We start from the raw sequence: 24716 nt of genomic DNA, 5'->3' as shown, positions 1-24716 counted from the left end.
TAAGGTGGAAGCACATTATTGCCTTCAAGTGGTTGTCTAAACCAGTCTTTATAGCCTAACTGACGCTAAAAACAGTATGTAGAAATTTCTATTCATAGTGAGTCAGTTGTTGAAGTAAATGTAAACTGGGAGTGCCTGGTGTGTGGAGCTCTTTTCTCCACATGTGATTCACCGCTGGCTCCCTACTGTGGTAGGTCATCAGTTTCTTCATCCATTTATTATATCCCATTTTATTTATTCAGAATCATAAACTTTCTCGGGTAGGATTCCTCTTTTGTGCAGATTTCTAAAACCTCTAGCACAAAGGAAGCTGGACATGGGGCAACTACTGCAATAAAAAGAAACTGTGAAAATGGTTATTACAGGCAAAGACACGATTCTTCAGTTAACTCTCATCTATTCTGTGGTAACTACAGCAATTATAACCTTCACTATAAGTAATTCCACTTATTTCAGTAGGGCTTCTCCTCATTTGCATTTAGTTGTGTAGGTGTTTGCAGGATTAATTAATTCTTGCTTTTAGTCTTTGATAGCCTTTCTGTATAAATATATTTAAATTGTAAAAATTGAGTTCATTTCCATCTCAGAAATGGAGCTGGAATCTTTTTTCTGGAGGGGAGGAGATGAAATGAAGAGAAAGGAACTTCTAAGAAAATTTCACCAGTCTGTTCCAAGAACAAGAGAAAAACTAGTCTTTAAGCTCTAAATGCAAAAGAATCAGCAGGGAAAGTTGCAAGAAAATGGTACAAAAGATGGGTTATTACGTAAAAAAAAAAAAAAGTCTGTCTTTTATTTCACAGAATCTGCAAGCAAGGGATATGACAACCCTTCTTTCCAACATGATGAAAATCTTGACCAAAGTGACCAGTTAAAGCCCAAGAAAAAGAAGTAGGTACTCTTTGAACTCAAGACGTTGGCTACTGGTGTACTGGGCATATGGTGGGGGAGAGTTTAATACTGCTTTGCTAGAAAAAAATAATCTTAGTTAGTTTTTTTAATTTTCCTCTAGGAAAGAAAATGAGAAGGCAGAGAAACGAGCGGTTGGCATTTTTGAATTGGTTAGTGTCCAGTTTGACGGTCTGCTTTATACTTTCTTTTCTCTATTTGTCATTGTGAGTTGTTTATGAATTGCAATTAATAGGCAATCAAAAACCATAGAAGAAACCTCAGACCTATTGATGCTAGACCTCTTTAAAATTTGCCCTGTTAGGTCAGATTCCCTCCTCAGTATATTGGTAGCACTGACGGCAGTTCAACCTTAGGGCTGTTGGAGTGTGAAGCTCATCCCTGCTGAGGCTGATCTAGGACATACACACTGTACAGGCTCTTGCCTTGGCTCTATTTATAGAGGATTTATCCTGCATTTGACATCTGAGGGATCTGCTTTCTGAGAGAACCAGTGGTATGGTTTTGTGTCAGTTTTCCATACAACAGCTATTCCCAAATAAATCTTACGCGTGCACTTCCTTATTCAGGAACAAGAGAAGTTTTATTCTTCTCTGGTTTGTTCCATGTCCATTTACACTTTGGATAAGGGTTAGCACAGTCAGGAATAAAATGTTCTGATTTCAGATTAACCACATCCAGGAATAGCTATGGCAGTTTAAATTCACATCCTTCTTAAAACCAAACAAACTTCAGGGGTAGACAAGCTTTAAGATACAATCTCTGCTGCAAACATTTTCTACTGGTAGATATAACCCAGGTGCTGGTCAATAACTCACTCTTGTTTACATTTCAAAGGCATTATCTTAGTAAATATGTAGCTTACCGGAACACAAAATGCAATATATTGTACAGAGAAGATTGTCACTTAGAAACATGTAGGACATACACTTTTGTTTTTTTCCTGCCGAGTTGGGGAAGAACAATATGTCCTGCCAATATTCCCTTAGCGGCCTTACTGTGTACTGATTTAAAGATGTATGGGACCTGCTACAAAATTCTTATGTTCTAAAGTTTACCTTCAGAGTATCATAGTAAACTTTAGTGTTGTTGCTACTTAGAATATGTAGGTAGAAACAAAGCATGTTCTGTAAGTCTGCTGCGCTGTAACAAATACGTGAACTGTCAGGCGTAACTTTGCTCTTTTTTTCTCTCTTTTTTTTTTCTTAATGCTTACATAGTTTCGCTATGCTGACTGGGTGGATGTCCTTTTGATGGTAGTTGGTTTGATCGCAGCTGTTGCAAATGGTACTGGATTGCCACTTATGATCATTGTCTTTGGAGAGATGACAAACAGCTTTGTGCTAAGTGGTGTGAATTCAAATGTGTCAGAAGGTAAAAAGTTAAAATTAGACTTCTCTACATAGCAGTTATGTTTTGCCATAGGGGCTAAGATTATTTTTTTTTCCCCAACCTATGCACAGGTGCACATCTGAACAAGTATATAATGAGTAAAATTCATCCTGCTGCAAATGACCTAATTGTTTTAGTCAATCTTTAATGGCTAGACCAGGCCAAAAGCAGTGTATTAGATGTGCATTATGAATGAATTTCAACTTTGGCAAGATAGTAAGGAGCATGACCACCTTCTGTATCATCAGTTATCAGGCATTAATTACTAGAAGTTCCTTAAAATTAAACATGTATTTGCCAAATGATTTTGTATTTTGCGAAACCCCACTTGCAAAATACAAAACATTCCCAAACTGATGACCTTAGATTTCCATGATTTATCTTCTACATATGATACTTTCACAAATATTATTACTTTTTTTTCCTCCCCACAGATACTTCAGTAAATAGTTCCAACTGTCCATCAATTCCAGGCATAGATATAGAAGGTGAAATGACAAAGTAAGAGTCTTTGTAGTTATTCTATTAACAGAGTATTGGGGGATTTTCTTTTACTGTGTTATCCCTTTGAGCAGAAGCCAAATATTTGCTTTATCAAAAAGGCTTCCCAATAGGTATCGCAGCCTTCAGTATTTACTTTGATGGGGTAAATGAAGACTAATTGTTGCTTTGTGTGTCTGACTTCTCTCACAAGATACAGTCGGGTCATATGGCCTTTTGTTCCCATATCACAGGTTTGCTTACTACTACGTGGGAATTGGCTGTGCTGTGTTGATCTTGAGCACCATCCAAGTATGGACGTTTTTGATTGCTGCTACGAGGCAGACAGCAAGGATCCGGCAGAAGTTCTTTTTTGCAGTGCTCCATCAGGAGATGGCTTGGTTTGATACTACCCAGATAGGAACGCTGAACACCAGACTGACAGAGTGAGGGGCTCTGTTCATTTTTTACCCCCTCAAAGTATAACATTTAAAAGAAAACTGCCATTTATCTTCTATGGCATAGCCTATAGATAGTTTAAAAAAAAAAAAAAAAAAAGACAAACCTAAACTGTGAAATATTACAGCTCTGAAGGAGAAATTCATTATCCTTTTCAGCTTTACTTGTGCAGTTTCTGCAATATATGCATTGGAAGGGTTTTTGCTGTGAAATGCCTGACATTGGCTTTCTAATGTCCATGAAGTACATGGCAGACAGTACTAGATAAACAACTCTGCTGTCTCCAGCTAGTTTACAAACACTGAAAGCTCTGACACTTTATTGAATTGAAATGAGCTTGCATTTACATCCAGCCAGATCTCAGGCTGGACTCTGTCCAGTCAGTTAAAATCTTTGGAGATTTTCCGTAGACTTAAATAGACAGGGATGAGGACTGTATGCCCCAAGACACAATGGGACTATAAGCATGAACGTAGAAATTTTTTTTAATATTTTTTTTTTCCTTTTGGATTTTAAGGTAGCTTTGGGCAGAGCAGTGTCCTGAAAGATGTAAAAGAAGCTTAAACGAAACCGCTCTCAGCTCTAATATCTCTCTGTGCTGGGAAGAGAAAATGGGGAAGGAAATTTGTATGAAAAACAGAGGTTCTTCCAAATAATGGTTGTTCTGATAGAATGGAGATAACTCTCCATCTGAGTCTGTAGCCAAAATTAAGAACATAGAATGCATCAGAGAGCTGAGCAGAAGGAATCATTTGGAGATGGTCACAGGAGGCGAGAAGGCTGTTTGGCTGTTTACTTCTATTGCTTCATTTGGATGCTGGATAAGGAAACTAGGTCATTTGTGACCTAGTGACAGGGCATAGAAACAGCAAAGAATGATGGAAAATACAGAAACTGAGTCCTAAAAAATAGGAGGTTTCTGCTGTGTTTTGACCACACAAGAGACTAATGGTACTGTTCAGTAGCTGCGGTTAGAAATTTCACTGTGCCAATTAGGAAATGGCAAAGCTTCTGACATCAGGCCACACAGCATGAAATGGAGGGGGAGGGAGTTAGAATGAAAGGCACTCAAAGCTAACAAATCTTTTTTTATTATTATTTAAAGTGACATCAACACCATCCACGAAGGCATCGGAGACAAGATCTGTATATTTGTACAGTTTTTTGCCACATTTCTGGCAGGGATTATTATAGGATTCATCCACGGGTGGAAGCTGACGCTGGTGATTTTGTCAGTCAGCCCTCTACTTGCTGCATCAGCAGCAGTTTGGTCAACTGTAAGTGTGTGGGGATTAATAAACAAAGCAAACCAGAAAAACATTACCACTCTTATGCATAGGAAAGGGGGAGAGAATGGGAGAAACCTAGTGCGGTTTCTAAGTTGGGAGGTTGGCCCCATGCTTACTTTACGATTTCCGCTATTCCCATAGCTTTTCCCTGGGTTCCCAAGCACATACTTGTAAGTCGTATTCCTTCCGTCCACATACTCTGTCCTCCTGCCATGTGGCAGGAGGGTAACCTGCATCAGAGCATCTTCCTCACACAGCGATTTCCTCATTGAGAGCACTGGGGAAACCCAGGCACACATTTGTGAGCCTAACTCTTCCCTCTTAAGGCAAATACCTTTCAAACTCTTTGCATATATACAATACCACATCTCTTGCAAATAATTTACTGAGTGTCGTGCTGCATACAGAATAGACCCTAGGACATATATACAGCTGCTGCAGACTGGAGTGATAAATTAGTGAAATATCTGGGGAGGTTTCTCCTTCAGATAGGAAAACATTTTCCCCTTGTGATCCGTTTTGGCCATGTTAATGGGTATGACTTGTATGTCTGAGTGGTTACTTATATATAATACTAGGGATTTTTTTCTACTTGAAGCATTTCAAATAAGTTAGGAAGCAGAACATTAGAAGCTGTAATGTGACTACCTTGCTTACTTCAACATCTACTGGTGCTTTAGTTTCTGAAGGCCTCAGACCTCCCAGGGCAGCTCTGGCACACCTCCCTGACCCCACACCCATCATAGGCTGTCCGCAGCTTGGGAGGAAAGTGGATCAGTCATGAAGTTCATCTGATGCTCGTGTAGTCTTTCACTGTAATGAGGGTACAATGAAAGAATTAGCTGGATTTCGGGGAAATTCAGGGCACAGAGAGGAGCTGACCCCCTCTTTCCTAAAATCTCATCCTGTGCTTTGAACACTGATCATTCTTATTCACCAATACAGCGTGCATACCCTTTCAGTAGGCTGCAATAACATCTGTTTTTCAACTTTGCAGCTCCTGGCATCCCTTGCTGCTAAAGAGCTGTCTGCTTATGCCAAAGCAGGAGCTGTGGCAGAAGAAATTTTGACAGCAGTCAGGACTGTTGTGGCTTTCAATGGACAGAAGAAGGCATTAGCAAAGTAAGTTTTTGAAATAATAATTATATTTAAAATATGGAAAATGAATTTGACTGTGGATTGGGTTGGTGGGTTTGTTGGTTGGTTGTTTTTTTTTTTTGGAGGGGCAGGGGAATGAGATTCTCCTTAGTGTCATTTTATCCTTCTGTAAGTGGACAGCTCATCTGAAAATAAAGATGTGTAAATAGACCTAGTCAGTGAATACAGGCTACTTGCTGTTATCACTGCAACATAGACTCAAATTTCTCATCCAGTTGAGATCTGGAGTTGAATTTAAAGTGAAAGTGGTGGGAAGGTTATCTTTACCTAGAAGTCAAATGCAGCAAAGCATGTGATTAATTGTTTAACTTCTAGAACGTGTGCACTGCTGTTCTGATCTTTGATTAATGAGCTTATATTTAAGCTTGACTGGATAACAACCTTAAGTAAAATCGCATCACTGATTCTTATTACTTTAATGATTTGCAAATAACACTTGTACTTGACCTAATCCAATGTTGGCCCTAGTTATGTGTAAAAGGTGAGGTGGATAAGGCTGACCACAGATTTATTCACATATGTGTCTGATAACTCAAAAAACATAAACAATAAAATTCAGTATACAAATACAGGGCATCACCAGTACAGTGCAGTTGGGGAAGGCAAACCAGAAGACCTGATCCATATGATCTATTGATCTCTTATCTTTTTCAACTCTGTTTGCCCTGGTCTTGTGTGAAATTTCTAAGATGATGTTAGCCCTAGCTCAGGGTCATACAGCCTGCTCCTGCATTTGTCTGCTTCCGAGAGCTGAGCTCTGACTGTCTTATAGCACTGTATTCTGCTTACTGGGGTGTATCCTTAAGTTGCAACAATACTAAGACCCTTTCTGCTTACACAGTAAAGGCAAAAAACCCATAAGATGACCTAGATCAGTTGTCCCCCTCCTCCCCATCTTCTTGGTCCCTGCAAATAACAGTGTCTGAATATCTAATGGTAGCAACTACTTCAAACTACTTTATTTATTTATTTATTTGAGGTCTAGAGACAAAATAACTGATACTCAGGTAATTCCATGCCTGTAAGGCCTTTCCTTTCCTCCATGGTTGATCAGTCAGCCTCTTCCACAGCTCCACCTCTGTTTAATGTAAAAAACCCACGAAACTAGTAGCTCTCCCAGGAGCATCTTCTACTAAGGACAGACAGACTCCTAGCAGAGGCTGACTAGGGCATTTTGCAAACCATGGATTGTGACTCCTACACAGCTCTTGAACAATGGCCTCAGAGTTAGGAAAATCAGCCTTTCACTGCACGATGCCTCCACTGACCACAAATGTTTATGCTTGCAAAGGACCTTCAGTCATCTTCTGTTTCTGATAGTGACTTGGCTCTTCCTCAGTAGTCCAGTGATCACACGTACTTGTTACATTGCTTAAAGTCAGTTCTCGTTTCCGTGGAGGATCTATGGTGCTGCTGGCTTGAAGGTAGGACTTGGTTTTAAGAACACAACCAAGCCAAAATATTTAAACATGCTTGAGTAACAAATACAGCATAGGTAGCATGTGAGCAATTTACATGAACAAAATTAATGCACATTTTTTTAAGATTCCTTCCCAGCTGACTGAAAGTCATGTCTTCCTCCTATGGCGATGTTTTGTATAGAAAATAAGTATTAGGAAAAAAGTGCAAGCTTGCTGAGTGTGTCGCTGACAAGTAAAAAGATACCCTATTCCTAGGCTATACTTTCCATAATGAGCTTGAGTAAGTGAAAGCTATTAGCTAGAAACTATAGGTGAATGAATATGAACTATCCTCAGAAGGAGTAATTCTTGCATTGAACTTGCGAGTCTTTATACTCGTCTTCCATGCCCACTTGTTTGCTATATTAATCTGTAAACTAACCTAAGGGGAAGATTTCTGGCTTCCCAGAACACTCGGTAAAAGAACAACTCTGCCATCAAAGGGAGCTCTGACTTCTATTTGTTTATCTGCCTTCATCCATACTGCCTGGGGTTTTTTTTTGGTTTTGTTTTGCATTTTTTAAATGCAGAAGACTAAACCTTACCTTTGATAGGTAATGTTGCTAAAACTATTTCAAGGTTTCCTTTCAAAACTAATGCAAACAAAGGACTCAAGAGTGGTATCATATCTTCCATCATGATAATGAAATCATGCCACTCAATAGTTTCCTAAATATGTCTTCCATAGTGGTCAGAGTAGATTTCTTCAGAGGAATTGTATCCCTACTAGTCCTCTGTCAAAAAAAAAAAATAATCTATATTCTCTTTATGAGACTTTAATGGCTTTTATGGCAGAAATCCTTTTCATTAAAACGGGCATTGGGAAATATCAGTTAGAATGGCATGTGGTACCTGTCAAATCAATGGTTTCCTTATCCACTTTCAGATATGATGCTAACTTAGAGATGGCTAGAAGTGTTGGAGTGAAAAAATCCATTACCACCAACACATCTCTAGGTGTTTCACATTTTCTTATCTTTGGATCCTATGCACTTGCATTTTGGTATGGAACCAAGCTCACTGCTGAGGAAGGTTATGACATCGGCCGTGTGTTAATTGTAAGTACAGCAATGGAGCTTTGAAAAATACTTTATAACTTCAAGAAAATAGTTATGTAAGTCGTGTATATAATTATCTCTATTTTCCACTGAGTGTTTGCTAAATTAACTGTTAGACACTCACTTGTTATAAAAGAACTGAAAGGAAGGCATTCATCTTACCTATCTTTTGATATAACAAGTTTGAACAGGGCACCTTGAATTCCCACTCTAATCAATGTAGAGGCAAAAGTATCTGCACTTTTCTCACTTGTCTTAGACCCTATTGTAGGGCAGGATGAACAACCTAGAGCTGGTCGTTAGAGAGCAAAGATGAGTAACCTGGACTACCAACAAAATTCTAGCTAGACACTATGATTAAATGAATCCCACTGGTGTGTTGAATGTGTACTGGGAAGTCCTCAACATCTCATTTAATGACAATGTCTTCTGTGAATTTTGTTGCTGTTTACTTGCAAGTGTTTTTACCATCCATTACCAATATGTAAAAGTTGGTAATGTTTTGAGGATATTTAGCTATCTTCTTGCCATCAAACATTTAACTTTCACACTCAAGTGACTTCTGATGAGTTCTCCTCAGTATGGTTCCTCACAACATGTGAAGTTAATTGTATATTGGTCCCACAGATGTCATTTCAGTTAAGAATATCTGGACTAAATTTTGCAAGCCTCTTAACTTTGGGAACATCTGGAAAGCAACAGAGAAAGATATTTGTTCTATTTGTACATGATAGAAAATGCAAGAACCTCAAAAAGAAAAGTTGTTCATGCCACAAAAGCATGTGTCAGTAGTTACCATTCACCCCAGGAAAATAGGAACTGGACAGGAGCAACTGCGAAATGCATCTTTCACTTTTGTATTTAATATTCCTCGAAAGGGTGAACTAGAAAGACTTGGGCATGTAACAGCTGGGCACTGGTAGCTCTGTAATCACTGTTAACTGTGATGCTTTCCCCTATCTCCCACAGGTGTTCTTCTCTGTGTTTGTCGGAACCTTCTCCCTGGGCCAGGCAGCTCCGAACCTGGAGAGTGTGGCTAATGCACGTGGGGCTGCCTATGAAGTATATCAGATTATCAATAAGGTAGGTATCTAAGTAAGTAGAAAAGAAGCCTTCAACCACACTTAATTTCCCCCCCCCTTTTTTCTTTCTCAAGAGAAGTAACAAAAACACTCAAAAGCCTTTAAATCATGAATTCTATAGATGCCTGCCACTGAAACCTGTAATATTTCTGTTCATATAAAGAAAACTGCTTTATTTGTTACAATGAATGTTGGGAAACCTGACATGTGTATCTGAGATTTATGGATGAGGTCTTTCTCTAATATTAGACTTGCAACTCCAGAGGGATAGTAGTAAGGCACTAAACTATTTTTTCAAAAATGCATGTATGCACAATTTCAGCCGAGCTGTTTTGGTTTTGGGTTGTGTTTTTTTGGGAGGGGGGTGGTGGTGGTGAGGAGGAGATTAATCATGCTATTGAAAGCTATAATAATATAAAGCTGCAGTGCTGATGTTGCTATGAAAAAAGGTTTCCACAATATTATTATCTTGGTCTTGCTGTATTATGCAGCAATTGGATATCTGTGTATATAAAACATTTTAAACAAATAGGACTAGAAATTTCATGCAGAAATGCCTACATTGTTTTTGATGTGAGTCTAAAATCCTCCTAAATGGATTACTGAGGGCCATGTTTTGGCTGCAAGATAGCACAGTTAAGTTCTGCAATTACAGATTTTCTGCTGTGGATTTTGTTGCATTTGAAAATGTACTATATTTGTCAAAATAGAGTTCACAGTTAGATGTTCCTCTGCATTCAGCATCCTGCAAGTAAAATGGTTTACTGCAGTATAAACCAGCAGCTGAGAAAGTAAAGGAGAGAACAATGTATCTAGCTGAAATAACAGTTCCAAAAGTGTAATAACCAGCAATATATTTTAAAAAAAACCTCTTTCAGAAACGGCTCATAGATAGCAGTTCTAAGGAAGGCTACAAACCAGACAAACTCATAGGAGAAATTGAATTCAGAAACATCCATTTCAGTTACCCATCCAGACCTGATGTTAAAGTAAGTGTTTGTTTTAGATTACTGTACCGAAATTCTGCAGCCTATGTCCATGCTATTTGTCTAATCTTGTTGTTCTTGAATGCAAAATGCATTCCTATCTTGGGAGATGGGACATTATTTTTTCCCTCAATACTGCACAAAGACAAACTAGACCTACTGCCACTGGCTACCTGCTCACCAATCTCCTCTGCTGGACACAGCCAAGAAGAATACGTGCTGCTCCTAGTCTGAATTTCTGTGAACAAGAGCTCCGATAAACCAGATAAGATTTTTCAAGGTCTGTCATTAAAACTTCCAGACTGTACACAGTTAAACCAGGAAGTTGCTCTTTCCAGTTCCTTGGTTGTTCTGAGTTGCTGTGATAGCCCATGTAAAAAATGACCTGTGAGACAGACTTTACAACAATATACCATCAAATGGATTGAAACGTATAATCCTAAATATACATTTGGAAGTCAAATGTTATTTTGGGCAGATGTTAAAAAAACTGATGTCCCTATTCTTTGCCAGTTGAATTTCCCTCGTACCCTTATTGTGCAGTGCTATGTATGTCATGTCGTGGTGATTACTTTTGGGGTGATATGGTTGGTTTGACCTCTCTGCCATATTCAACAGTTTATAATCTTTTGAAAACCTTGATAAAGGTGAAATGAAAAGGGATTTGCTGCTGTGGTTACTTGATGAAGAAAAAGGTAGAAAAAGAGATTTCAAATGTTGACAATTAAAACCTGGACATGCCAATTAAGTGGTGAGAATGGAAAAGTTCGTGTCACTGTGGCTATTTCTTCAGCTGGCTCTTCCCACCTCAGTCATCTGAGGTCTGTCTCATCACACATCAAATCTGTTTTCAGGACACTGGGGGTACTGAAGAACAGACCCAGAGCTAGGCTTTCTGCCTAACTGAAGTCAGTGCATTGGATCTTCTTTCACTCTTGCCTCAGAAATCAGAAGTGACAGAGCAGACTCTTCTTCCTGCTTCCTAAAAATGCTGTTCAGGCCGATGAGCTATGTCATGGGTCTGCATGCCAAAAGGGAGGGAAATAAGAAATATTTTGTCATCCTTCCCAAATCTACCGACTCAGCAGCTCTCCCTACTAAGAATATCAATCTTAGTTAATAGACCCAAAAGGAATCACCAAAGACATGTAGAAGTTATCCACAATCTCTCAAGCAATTGATACAACACAACATAATCTCCCCTGTCCATGCTAAAGCAAATCAAAGATCTAAGGAGTGTAGTTATTGTCAGTTTTAATCTTGACAACACTTTGCCTGATAAAAGGGAGTTAGAAATAGCCTATTAGGTTGTTGTGACTATTTGCCTCTGGAGAAATTACAGTATCCAGAACATAGTGCTTGCTTGATAATGCAGGCACCAGGATATCAGCTTCTTGGAGATACAAACCCTACTGGATGTAACACAGGGAGAGTAAAGCAATATTGCAACTATTTTAATCTCTCATTGCAAAAACATGTGTAGGCAAAATTATAAATCATTCTGCTATAAACAAGAAGAGTTCCCATAGCAGCCAAATATTTTGGCAACTACACAGCATTACTCGTATATGACTTGGACATCTTTTGAGGTAGAATATTCTTAAATGTGAACATGGCAACAAAGATATCATTAATCTGTAATTACTCCCCAGGTTGCTGAGGCTGTTAACGATAAGGATTGCGATTTATTAAGGGCTTTCCAGCAGTTATCTTGTCAAAACAGTCATTTTATATTCTAAAAATAGAAGAAAGCAAGCTTGTTTCTCAGCAATAATGTTTAGCACCTTAGAAGTATTTTTCTGTGAGATTCATAACTAAGTGTTGTGTCATTGTCTAAGCATTGCAAAATAGAGGACAGGAGGAGAACGTAAGACCCTGAGCCTGCTACCAGGTCACACAAATTGGAGAAAATGAGCTATCAAGTTTAGAGCTGTGACTGTGTCTATGTTAGTTGATTCAAGTGTGCTGGGGAATTTTCCCAGGCACTGGAATGCAATAGTCTATGCACGGGAACTCTTAAAATGTTTCTTGGCATGAACTTGGCCTGTTCCAGTTATCAGTCTTCTCAAATAATTCCCAGGCTTGGTTTAGTAGCCAGAAGGATCCAGGGACCGTTCCCAAAAGGCAGGTTGCATGTAGCCATCCTGTTCCAAAAGCTAATACACCTCACAAGCATAGATGCAGGCTCTTTCATATCGGTGCCCCAGAATATTCCCAGGTACAATTAGCGTACTAATATTGCCATAGCTTCAGGTTGCACCCCTTACTACTGCCTTGATGATTGCTACAGTTACCTTGACAGACTGTTCTCTAGTCAAACTTGTCAAACTAAGATATAGTTTGTTTTGTTTTGTTTTCCCCAGATCCTCAAAGGTCTAAACTTGAAAGTTCAAACTGGGAAGACCATTGCTTTAGTTGGTGCCAGTGGCTGTGGAAAAAGCACTACTGTCCAGTTGCTGCAGAGGTTCTATGATCCTGTCCAGGGAGAAGTGAGTGCCTGCAAGTGAACTGTGAAAACTGAGAGCTAGTAGGATACGCATGAGTTTACCATATTGACTGAATCTTGATTTTTATTTTTATTTTTTATTTAATTTGAGCATATCTCTGCATAGTTCAGTATTTCCACAATTTAAATTTCAAATGAACTATCTTCTCCTGTTGACTTGACTTCATTATTCTTCTCCTTCTTGCAGTACTATGCCAGAAACAGTAAATACCACAAATCTTTGAATAGATGCAAGATCTGAATTTAAAATTATTTTCATCAACAATTGGCTTTTAAGGTTCTGTAAACTTTTTTTAAGCAAACCATAATCCAACAGTGCTATACTGTATCTTGGTTCCTTTTCATTGAACGTAAACTAAAACCTGGAGAGGGTTTTCCTATTTTAAATGGTTGTTTTCTTTACTCATTTTTCTCTGTCTGCTAACACACAGCAAAAGTTTCCATCGTTACACATTGTACATCTGCTCTATCAGTAAACAGTAGATTCAGTCAGTAAATGGTAAATAATTCTCATAAGAAACTTCCAAAGGGAAAAAGGAGGAAAATAAACAATATATTTTTAAGGAAAATGTTCTTTTATTACTTAATATTTGAAGAATGCTACTTAGTAATTGTTACTGCTAGTTGGAACTAGGTAAGCATGTCAAATGTTTAACACTGAACTGTCACTACATAGTGTATCAAGGCAGCTATCTATTATAAACACAATTGTTTCTTAAACTTACTGTTTCTGTAGCTGTTCATTCCTGCCCCCATGCCTCAGTTTGCTGCTCCTCCCCTGTGCTGTCAATGTTCATAGCGCCACATTGCAAATGATCTAGGTTAAAAATAACTTTCCTTTCCTTTTTAGTCAACTTGGACTATTTCTTTGATCTGGTGTAAAGCACAGCCACGGAAGCAATTGTGTAGCCACAACTATGAGGGCAGAAAACTGCCATGGGGCCTGAGAACAGGGTAAAAACTACACAGGGAAGCTGGAAAACTCTTAAGCCAGCTTGGACAGGATGATGATGGGGGGGACACACACCAAAAACAAGACCAAAACAAGCAAACAAACCCACCACAAAAAAACCTCTCATGTCTTCTCTGTTTATACTGCTCCTCACCATTTTCTAGCTTGTGTAGCGGATGGAAAACCTAACAGTTTTAACTGCTCCCCCAACACAGTTTTCTATTAGACAACCTTATTTTTTTTTCTTTTTTGTCCTTGTAGCTGATACTTAAGTCAAGTAATATTAATTAATTAATTTATTATGAACAGAATGCATTTCCTCAACTTCTTTGGCATATGCTTTTCCTCTCAGATTACCTTAGATGGTCGGGATATTCGGACGCTTAATGTAAAGTGGCTGCGAGAAAATATTGGTATTGTGAGTCAGGAGCCTGTTTTGTTTGCAACAACAATAGCTGAGAACATTCGCTACGGCCGAGAAGATATTTCTGATGCTGAAATTGAGCAAGCAGCCAAGGAAGCCAATGCTTTTGACTTCATATCTAACCTGCCTGACGTGAGTTCATGAACTTCTTTGGAGTGTAAGAGTGAAAGGCCCATTTAGGGCAGTCTCCTGTTTCTGAGAGGGAGAGCATAGGAATTCAAGTTGTAGTATAATTCCCAAAATACTCTTATAGCCTCCAGCAGCTTTTAGCTGAGGAACTTTCTGGACTAGATATTGTGCCTTTGGTTGCCCTCGAAGGATTTGTGCCTAAGTCTGGACAAAATGTCAGGAGAGGAGGGAGAAGGGAAACTTCACAGCTGTGTTACCGTGCCTACCCATCTCACAAGGCAGGGGAAGAGTCAGTCTTTTAAGGAAAAGATCCAGAAATCCAAAACTGTTGATCAGGAGCTGTCTGCACATTCAACAGAAATGGAGGGTGGAAGTAAATAAGTATGCCCTGAACCAAGGTCATTTGCAGCAGCTGGGAGCTTGAGCTCTCCCTCTGCCTGAGATTCACAGCTTTGAGCCCTCTTCTAGCAGTAGGTGGGGGTGGGAAGGAGGTCAGTCACTCAAAGCACATCCTCAGGAATGGATGATGATATGTCCTTCCTTTTGGTTCTGCAGTTAAAAAGATGTGGAAAAAGTGCCCACGTGGGATCTGATTTCAAATTCTTATACTACCTCAGAGACCTCAGTCCCCTATCAAGCATGTGCCATTTCTAGAGTGTCAGTCTGTTTCAAGGTTCCTTCTTCTCAGGAAGATTTATTTGATCATGTTTACTCTTAAACAGTTATATAATAAAAGACTACAGTGTACTTTGAGACTTGCCACTTCGGAGTGAGTGACACATTCAGTAGGAATCAAGCCATGGCTCCAAGGGGAGCGCCTCAGGTTCAGAGGAGGCACCGTTATAGGTCCTGGTGGATCCCTATGATCTTGACCCTGTTGGAAAGGTAGGTAGTCCTCAGTAAATACAGAGATGCCTTTTACAGGCTTGTCTTGAGAAAACCCAGGGTTTGGAGCACTCTCTGAGCAAGCAGTAAAGATCAGGGCTTTAAGGAACCGTAAGTTCAAAGTTAGGCATGTAAAGTATGTAATGGGGGTAGGAGGGCTCAGCTAAGGGCTGGCTGGCTGGAAGTAGTTGTATGTTTACTCTGCCTATGCTCAAGTCAGCCAGCTAGAGCTACTTCTCATCTAGAAGCTCAGTACTTAACAATTACATGAAAAAGTGAGGATTTCATTTGAGATGTCCCACAACTTCTGTTCTGTTTTCTCTTTTCTCAGAAATTTAACACCATGGTAGGGGAAAGAGGAGCTCAGCTGAGTGGAGGACAGAAGCAGCGAATAGCTATTGCCCGTGCCCTAGCAAGAAATCCCAAGATTCTTCTTCTGGATGAAGCTACCTCTGCACTAGACACTCAGAGTGAATCCATAGTGCAAGCAGCTCTCGATAAGGTAGGAGTCATGTTATTGAAGTGACCAGTTGCCATGAAAAGGTGCAATAGCACTTAAGAAAAATTAACATACAATTTTTAGTGCAGGTTTCCACTGGAATCAAGAACACTGAAAAATAAAATTTGGATGGATGTTTCAATTTCAGTGTTTTAACAGGGATTTTAAAGATCAAAATTTTACTTAGGAGTAATGTCTATTTGGGGTCTTTTTAGCATTATTACTAATTACCAAGGGAATTACCAAGCCCTATCCCTGGAGACATTCAAGGTCAGGCTGGATGGGGCTCTGAGCAACCTTATCTAGTTGGAGATGTCCCTGCCTACCGCAGGGGGGTTGGACTAGATGACCTCTAAAGGTCCCTTCCAGCCCAAATGATTCTATGATTCTATGTGTACCTAAGGTCTTCTACACTCCCCTTCCTCAAGTCACAATTGTTCATTTGCTGGTGAAACATGGATGGCATCTTATCAAGGAAAGGTATGAGGAATGAATGGCCTTTTTCAGGAAGATCAATAGAAATGTAGAGTATAATATTCCTAATATTCATTCTTCATTGAACAGTTGCTTCATAATTTTCAGAAAACTCTTGGGATTTGGCCATTTTCTTTCTTTACAGAGATTGAATGCAAATCACAGAACAAAAGCAGAGCCAGCTACAAATACTGAGTCTCTTGTGTTTTTTTTTATCAACCCCACAGCTCTAGGCTGGGCATTACTGCAGAGCAGAGCTGTCAGAGCTTGTACCCATGCCTCTGTCCTGGCTCACGGTCCCTTCCTTGCAGCCCTCCTTCGTCAGCAGTTTCCACCAAGATGTAGTGGAGCCTAAAGACTTTGATTAAAAAAGAACTTTGTGATTGGTCTGGAATGTTTTTTCATTTATCTAATATGTTTTTTAATGTATTTTTAAAAACTAAGTGAAAAATCTTGCCTTTCATTTCAGTAGTTATGCAGAGAGATATGAGTTACGGGTATGGCTCAAGGGAAACACAGAATTTACCACCTTCATTGCCAGTCAGTTTAAATCTGAGGTAAAATGTAGTTGTTTGTTATATTCACATGTCTATATTAATATTAGTATTGAGGCAACATGTGGATGCAAAAATGATATTCATCTGATCTAATTTGTATGTAAATGATACTATTACTGCACAGTTAAGCAATAAACGATTGCCACTTCAGCCATAATTTAGCTGTCTTCTGCATGTTCTTTAATTCCATGATCAAATACTAACCTTTTCCAGAAGCTTAGTGCTTCATTTAGTGCATAACATAGAGGGAGATCACTCAATTAAGGGGACTATTCTATATACTCTTCCTCATCCTTCAACATGTCCTCAGAACACACCAAAATGTAGTCCTTAATCATAACTTACTCATCTTTTCACAGCTTTTTGATGTCCGTCAAAGTAGTCCCCAAATAAGATTAACAAATTTCTTCTCAACATCCCTGAATGGAAAAAGTGGTGCTAATGTTATTAATTATTTTTACAGCTGAGGAGCAGAGATACTCATCTCACAAATGCATACCGTTTCTGAGCAGTCATATGCAGATCTTTGTAGTCTGCTGTTTTTCAGATAACTTTACATCTTTTAAAACGCTTTGCTTGTTCTAATCACAGCTGTAGTGGTGAAGGCTCTGCAACTCTGCGTATTAGGGCACAAGCACAAGCATGAAAACTGCATTGAGAAAGACATCCTGTGACAGGCTTTGAATTTGAAGGCAGGTGTAGGGGAAGAGTCCAAATCTCTATGGAAGCACTCATCTACTGAAACTCCTCATCTCTACGTCCCTGTTCTTGTGCCCATATGATGTACCTCTTCAGTAGCGAGTAACTTCCAGCAGGCTTCTTGACTGCAGAACATATCTGTTGCATGAGGTCCCCTTGGATTTCTTCTCCTGCCCCCAAACCACCATCTGCTCCAGGCATCAGCGAGGAGGGAAGCCGCTCTCTCCAGCAGCCACAAGCTGGGTTGTGCTCATTTGCTGCATGAGGATTGTGCGCGCCACTGGTCTGCACGTGGGAGCTGGAGAGGAATGGAAAGTGTAACCTGCAGCCTGAGGCTTCCGCAGTTCTTCCTGCCAAATCCCAGCAGGACCCTGATTTGAGATGTAGCTTATTTCAAAAGACTGGGAGAGAGCTTTAGGGAGTGGTTACAAGCCATTTCTCACCCTAGATGTGCTCCACTCCTCTATGCTTTCCTGTTAAGTCTTGTCAGAAGTCATGTTAATGTTATACTTCCAAAAATATGCATGGACAGTATATAAAGAAAATACCCTTTCTTTATATACTAGCTATCCTAGCTTTATTTTGGGAAAGATCTAACTATTCACACTGCCTTTCCCTCTCATGCATGCATACACATGGAAACACTTTACAGGCAACTTTAGCTCAAACAGTTCAAGTTTGGTAAAAAGTCAAATAACCTTAATTACAGCCTTTAATACCTGCATTGCCTGTCTAGTAAGATTAATGTGGTTTTCTCTGCCTGAATTAGGCAAGTGAATGTGTCCTTATACTGTTAAACAAGAGACATGAAACCAGGAAAAAAAAAATCTTTTCGTTTAGAAAAAAGAATTCTTTTTAAAGTTTCAATTTATTTTATATTATAAATACCTAAAATAACTTTATTTTATTTCTGTGCTGTTTTCTTACACATTTTATTGTAAATTACTTTTGTTGTTTTTCTGTAAGGCTCGGACTGGACGTACCACCATTGTGATTGCTCACAGACTGTCTACCATCAGGACTGCTGACACTATTGCTGGATTTGAGAAAGGTGTCATGGTTGAACAAGGAACACACAGTGAACTCATGTTGCAGAAGGGAGTCTACTATTCTCTTGTAATGCAGCAGGTAAGGGCAAATTTATTTATTTACTTTCTCCATTTCATAAAATTGTGAAATGCTTGTGTGTGGAGCCATTTTCTCTCTGTAGTTCCTGCATGTTGCCCAGCTGGCAACTGCTCAGTCACTATAGTCTGGGCATGGACACAGGCTTGGAATTCATGGGTGTTTTACCCATAAAAGTGTTTCACATTTGCACAATCCAATATGTCAAAAACATAAGTTGAAGGCACAGACTACATAATTATGGCATAACCACAGAATTGTTAGATTCCAGGTGGATTCCACAGACTGCTTAAAGAAAAAAGAGAAAAAAAGGAAAAAAATCAAGACCAAATAGTCTACTGCTTTGCTATTACAGACTGAAATATATGTGGCTTATAGGCAACAGTGATCTCGTGATTGAAACAGCAGTACTCATGAGAAAAAAATTTTACTCTTCCTTCTCCATGCTCAAAATGCATTGTGATTGTACACCCTGAACTCTTACTAGGGTTGGAGCAATAATGTTGAAGAAGAAGGGATATCAGAAGAAAGTGAAGATACAGGGGCTGAGGAATATGAGGAAAATGACAGAAATGATCTTGTCAAGAAGCTGACTCTTCCAGATCATTTTGAAGAATCGGTGATCTCTGGGAGAGGCAGCATTCGAAGAAGATCCAGCAGATATAAGAGCAAGAGGTGCTCTTCTAAGAAAAAGCCCTCTGGAAAAAAGAAAAAAAAAGAGCTGGAGGTTGGTATTAAAAATTTAGTTTAGAATTTTAGTGATGCCATGTAAGCATAAACACAAAGCACTTAATTTTAATTAATTTTGGATAGCTGGCTGTCATGCAACCGTTACTCTGGTGCTATTACAATCAGTACTCACCAGGCTGAGTATTTGTCCTAGCAATATGGTGACAATATGTATATCTTACCAAAAAACTTCATTTTAACGCTATTGATATAGTGTGGAACTGGAAAAAAACTTGTGCTGTTGACTTGTCATGCTTCATAAAATTAGGTGTATTATTTCAGTGTTACTGATGTTTTAATTCTATCTAATTAAAATGAATTATGAATTTCATTTGCAGGATTCTTTACTTACTGATACTCACTGTTGCAAATACTGGCGCGTAATGTAATCCCTGGGGTATGCATACCACGTTTTAAGGCACTTTGGAATATCATATTATGTTTATTTCAAAAGGAAAAAAAATATCAAAACCCTAAAATTTTGAAGTGTCTTCTAAATAAAATAACCATTATTCTCTCTCTGTCTTTGTATACGCTTCAAAACATCCAGTTCTGGCAGTTTTTATTCAGATAAAACACTTTGACAAATGTCAGAGAGAAATAAAACTCATATAAGTAGTTCAGGTCTTAGAAATAGAACTTTGTTTTGTCAAAGTTGAATAAAACTTGCTCACAGCAATCAATAGGAGCAGATTTCTAATGGATTCTGGGTCACAGTTTAGGTAGGCAGCTCAATAGAAACTTGGTGGAGTTTTTTTCCTATTTTGTACTTTTGAACTACAGCTTTTTTTTTTTTTTTTTTTTGCATGGAATGTATTGAAAGAGTTGTTTGGCGTGTTTTGGTTTGTTTTTTTTGTTTGTTTGGCTTTTTTTAACTTGACTTCAGGACCCTTGAAGTGAAGAAATAAAATGTAAATTCTGAAGTAAAACTATGGGTCCTTTTAAATCTATGGAAGTTAGGATCTCACCTGTTATACAGCTTCTGATTATTTAAAATACTTATGGAAGCATTAGTGTAATTTGTATCTCTCTCTATTTCTTCTCACTAAAATATAGCTTCCAGCTAATATATATTTCAAATAGTACAAAGGAGCTGGATCCATTCCTATTATCACAAAAAAGTTATGCAACTTCAAAAGATTTCTGTCTGTGTATTAATACTACTTAAGACCTCAGAGGAAGTAGTGGGTGTTCATGTTCAAGACTTCAGTATTCATCACATTCACAAAAAATCAGGAAATCAAACATCCAGAAGTTGTAATAACTTCAGAAAGCTCATCCCACTTTTATGGTTGAGGCTTAGCCACCCTTATTCAGCATCTGAAACACGGGATAAAATAACCAGGAAGCAAGAGCAACTTACTCATAATCCTGCCTAATTTTTTTGTCTCTTTTCCAAGGTTTTCATTTTTTGCTTTTGCAGAACTCCCCCTGTGGAGGCATAAGTGCTTGAATAAATTAGTAAAGTAGAACAGGGCATTTTTTGTACTTTCAAAGGAGATGCGGGCTAACTGACTGTTACATATTCCTCTTTCATACTTTTGGTAATGATGCATAGGCTATAGTTTGCAAAAGAGAAAAACGACCTCTCTACCCAATTGTATTACCGCCAGCCCACTACCTTTTACCTGGGCTGTAAGAATCTTTTTGGTGCTCTGAACAGTGACACTTTCAGTTATTTATAAAGATTCAAGTGTTAGTTGCCATTCATAGTGATGAGCCCTATCTGACTTTCAATGAACTGTCCTGGCCCTTCTCCCCATGACTTAGCCTTTTTTTAAGTTTTTCCCTCCATGCTTTTACGGTGCAGTTAAAGTTCTAGGATATGAAATGGCAAAGCAGCAGATCTCCAGTTTGCTCACTCTGAGTACAGAGTGGGCTTTCAGTAGTTTACCAAGACAGTTCACTACTCAAAGCCTAAGGAACACTGATTGTCTGGGGAATTTCATGTTCTGCAACTTTCCAACAAAAACTTGCAGCTTTCCCTTTCCTGTAGGAAGAAAATCTCCCTGCTGTGCCTTACTCAAGAATCCTGGCTCTGAACAAACCTGAGTGGCTGTATGTACTGCTGGGAGTGATTGCTGCTGCCATCTCAGGTGGGGTCCATCCTGCATTCGCTGTTATATTTGGAAAAATCATTGGGGTAAGGTGGTTTGGGGTGGTGGTTGTTGTTATTCAGGTGTTTGTTATTTTTATTTGGTTGGTTGGGTTTTGGTTTTTTGGAAATGGATGTTGTAGTCCTGAGCCTCCCTCAAGCTCAGCCAGTTCTCTCTGTCTAAGACTCCGGTTGGGATTCACTTGTATAAATGGATCCAATGAGAAGTGAATAAATGTTGGTGAAGTGACCCCCTAGGGGCAAAGCCTGGTGGAACTGCATCTGACTAGCAGAGGGAAGAGGGAACAATGGTTGGAGCTGGGGGAACAAATTAGTGATATGTAGATTAAATGGAAAGCTGGACCGCCTTCTGGCTCTCAACAGAAAGTTGACTGCAGATTGATTTCAGGATCCAGGATACTTGCTAGGAGAAATTGAAGTAGACAAGTTTCTTGAGATGGTTTATGTAACTGGCATTCATTGTCGACATACTCATTTTTGTGTGTTTTCTTCCATAGGCTTTTCAAGAAAGAGATCCAGAAAAGAGGAATAAAAACACTTTGGTGCTTTCTTTAATGTTTCTTTTACTTGGAGTGATTACCTTAGCAGCATACATAGTCCAAGTAAGTGTCACTACACTGAAATGTTAGAAGTTCTTAACTCTCCAGCAGGCTGCAGGTATAACTTATATCAGTGCAGTCTGAGAAGCAAAACTCCGATCAGAGCTTACAAAAACATGCAGAAGTGCCAGGGTTCTTCCCAAGATAGGTGGGGTTTATGGGTGTGTTTAAAGACATATGTCCACATTTGCTGTTGGTTTAAACAAGCCACTGAATGCAATGTGGATTCAGCACAATTGAAATCAATGTTGAGGGTCTGGCCTTAAAAATCAAAGTTAAGACTGACATTTCTCATTGACAGTCTACAGGCTCTCGCCAAAGTAAGTATAAAATGGACTTTTTCCATAGCAGACAGTGCTTTTCATACCATCAAGCAAACTCCATTGTTTGCTATCCTCTTATGACTACTCTACAGCTTGCAGGAAACAGTTTCTGCACATTGATGTCCATATCGTAAAATCCGTTGGTATGACTACTGTGAGCGAATGTCTCTGGTAGCAGTCAGAGTAGGGAGGCCAATGACTAGATAGGCTGATTTACCTTCTAGTGCTGCTGGGGCATACGAATAAGGCATTACGATGAAGATCCTGCCTTCTTTGCCATGTCGCTTCCTTTCTGATTGAAAATAGCGTTTCAGGTTCCACGAATGTGAACGGCATTTTTTCCAAGACTTATATATGCACAGGGGGTTGTAGGAAACTTTTTTGTGTCCTTGCTTTTGTTGTGCAGCTTTATAAACAGAGTTAAAGCATCAGACAAGAAAATGTGACTCTCTTTCCTCCCCTAGGGATTCATGTTTGGGAAGTCTGGGGAAATACTAACAATGAGACTGCGCTCTTTGTCCTTCAGAGCATTACTTCAGCAGGTATGAATTACACAGCTAGGGTACTCTGAGAACCAGATGACTTTTGCAGACTGTTACAAGGTACACATTGGGGTTTAATTGTGTGGTCTGGAGAAAAGAAAACAAAAAAGTGTCTCTTCTACCACTAGCTTAAGAAAAAGTACAACTTTTCTGAATAATCTCCTAATCCATATGCAATTTGGCTCAGTACTGCTACTGCAAAGAGTCTAATTTTGAAGAAGTGTCATTGCAAATGTGCATATTTCTGGCATGCTAATATACACACAGTTTGCAGCTGTCTGTGTGCAAGGATGACCAAAAAAATTTAATTTCCCCTTGCTTGGGTGGTCATGATGCAAGTATGTAATACACAGATTTAAATCTAATTTCTTTAGTTATTTGGATTTAAATCTACACACTGCGATCCATAGTAAATAGACAATCTGATAATTTTTTACTGCAAAAAAATTCTAATTGCCCTATTGCATCAAGAATTACCCATGAGAAGAATAAAGTTACTTATATTAAACCCTTCCTGTTACTTTGTGCAATTTCATGTTACTTCCGTTGAAGTTTTGGGAATGCATAACCTGGCACCTCACAGACCCATTGGGGACATTGTGTTCGTAGAAACATCTGAAAAGGACTAGGAGTAGGAAAATTAGTGATTAAAAAAAAAAACCTGCCATAGCCTTTGGAGATAAAGGGGCCTCATTTCCTTTCTGTATGCACAAATATAGATAAGCATTTGCTCTTCTATAGTTAATGGAATAGGTAGCTTGTAAGAAGAGAATAGTTAACATCTTCAGGCCCAAGGAAGGACTGAGTAAAAGAGGTTTATAATAAAAGTTTCTAAATAGGCACGTTTAGAAGAACATCACAGCTAATAACACTTTGTGAACAATTAGCTATACACAACAGAACAATACTTTTTAAGCTTTTTCTTTTAGTTTACTTGGAAGATGCTGACTACAGAGGAAGAATATTGCAGTTAGCCATCATGACTTGTACTTCTATTTCCCTGTATGCTACCTGAGCTGGAAATGTTTGTTCATTTCATTAGTAATCCTGATAAATCTGAAATATGGTAAGAACATGTAATTTTCTGAAGCAAAAACTAGTGTCTTTTCTTGCAGGAGGTTGGATGGTACGATGATCAGAAAAATGCTATTGGTGTTCTGCTAACTCGGCTTGCTACAGATGCTTCCCAAGTCAAAGGGGTATGCTGATTCTTTTTTGTGTACTTTTAAAATTTATTTTTCCTTACAAATATTAATTGCAATTGGCAAGGGACACTGAGACTATTTCAGAACACAAGGTAGTAAATCTGCACCACAGACTGACAGATGCATTTACATAGCATGCTGTTGACACCTTGGAAATGGTTTTCCAGCTGATAATTTATGAGAACTACCAAAAATCCAGGAGATGTTCATGTATGTTTCATTTATCTCCCTGCAAGTCTTTAAGCTAAGTATATAATAACTGTAGACCACTTCACCATGCAAAGTGAAATCTGCATACATGCTGGGGACCAGAATCAGTGGACCCCAGGTTTTTACACCTTATAATGAGTGTCAGCTGAGTGCCATGAAGAAGTTGCATCTGCAGATGATACAAACCCTTGCTGACCTTAATGAAGAGAGTTCTTCCCATCCCCATCAAATGTGCTTTACACACAAGCAGAACAAACAATAAGAAATGGCCCAGCATCAATAAAGAACACCAGGGAGGGCAATGGCCAAGGGAGAGCATGACTCACATGCTGGTGTGGGGAAGGTGGACACTGGACACTGGCAGGAGAATATGGCAAATTCTGCACAATTCCTCCCACTGCTCACCTCACAGCACTCCCTGATAATCTGACCAACGTCTCTCTCTTTCTTCCCTTCTTCAGGTTGGGCGGGG

General features: G+C 39.0%; 1 protein-coding gene across 1 annotated transcript in view; it reads left to right on the top strand.

Annotated features, from left to right (window-relative positions):
- The first annotated feature begins 823 nt into the window (after positions 1 to 823).
- LOC104169589 (multidrug resistance protein 1-like) overlaps positions 824 to 24716 on the top strand; it is a 33329-nt gene continuing 9436 nt past the window's right edge. Inside the window, exons 1-19 of the mRNA XM_009710540.1 lie at positions 824 to 888; positions 1010 to 1058; positions 2127 to 2280; positions 2733 to 2799; positions 3033 to 3224; positions 4343 to 4514; positions 5524 to 5648; positions 8031 to 8202; positions 9172 to 9285; positions 10163 to 10273; positions 12634 to 12759; positions 14081 to 14284; positions 15498 to 15668; positions 18362 to 18523; positions 19008 to 19247; positions 21246 to 21392; positions 21863 to 21967; positions 22752 to 22829; positions 23945 to 24028. Coding sequence (XP_009708842.1) covers positions 2160 to 2280; positions 2733 to 2799; positions 3033 to 3224; positions 4343 to 4514; positions 5524 to 5648; positions 8031 to 8202; positions 9172 to 9285; positions 10163 to 10273; positions 12634 to 12759; positions 14081 to 14284; positions 15498 to 15668; positions 18362 to 18523; positions 19008 to 19247; positions 21246 to 21392; positions 21863 to 21967; positions 22752 to 22829; positions 23945 to 24028 — 2391 coding nt within the window. The 5' untranslated portion in view covers positions 824 to 888; positions 1010 to 1058; positions 2127 to 2159. The remainder of the gene's footprint in view (positions 889 to 1009; positions 1059 to 2126; positions 2281 to 2732; positions 2800 to 3032; positions 3225 to 4342; positions 4515 to 5523; positions 5649 to 8030; positions 8203 to 9171; positions 9286 to 10162; positions 10274 to 12633; positions 12760 to 14080; positions 14285 to 15497; positions 15669 to 18361; positions 18524 to 19007; positions 19248 to 21245; positions 21393 to 21862; positions 21968 to 22751; positions 22830 to 23944; positions 24029 to 24716) is intronic.

The sequence above is a fragment of the Cariama cristata genome, unplaced genomic scaffold, assembly GCF_000690535.1.
Source record: "Cariama cristata isolate BGI_N322 unplaced genomic scaffold, ASM69053v1 scaffold38231, whole genome shotgun sequence".
Lineage (NCBI taxonomy): Eukaryota > Metazoa > Chordata > Aves > Cariamiformes > Cariamidae > Cariama > Cariama cristata.
The sequence above is the reverse complement of the archived record's forward strand: the minus strand, read 5'-3'. Positions and strand labels throughout refer to the sequence as shown.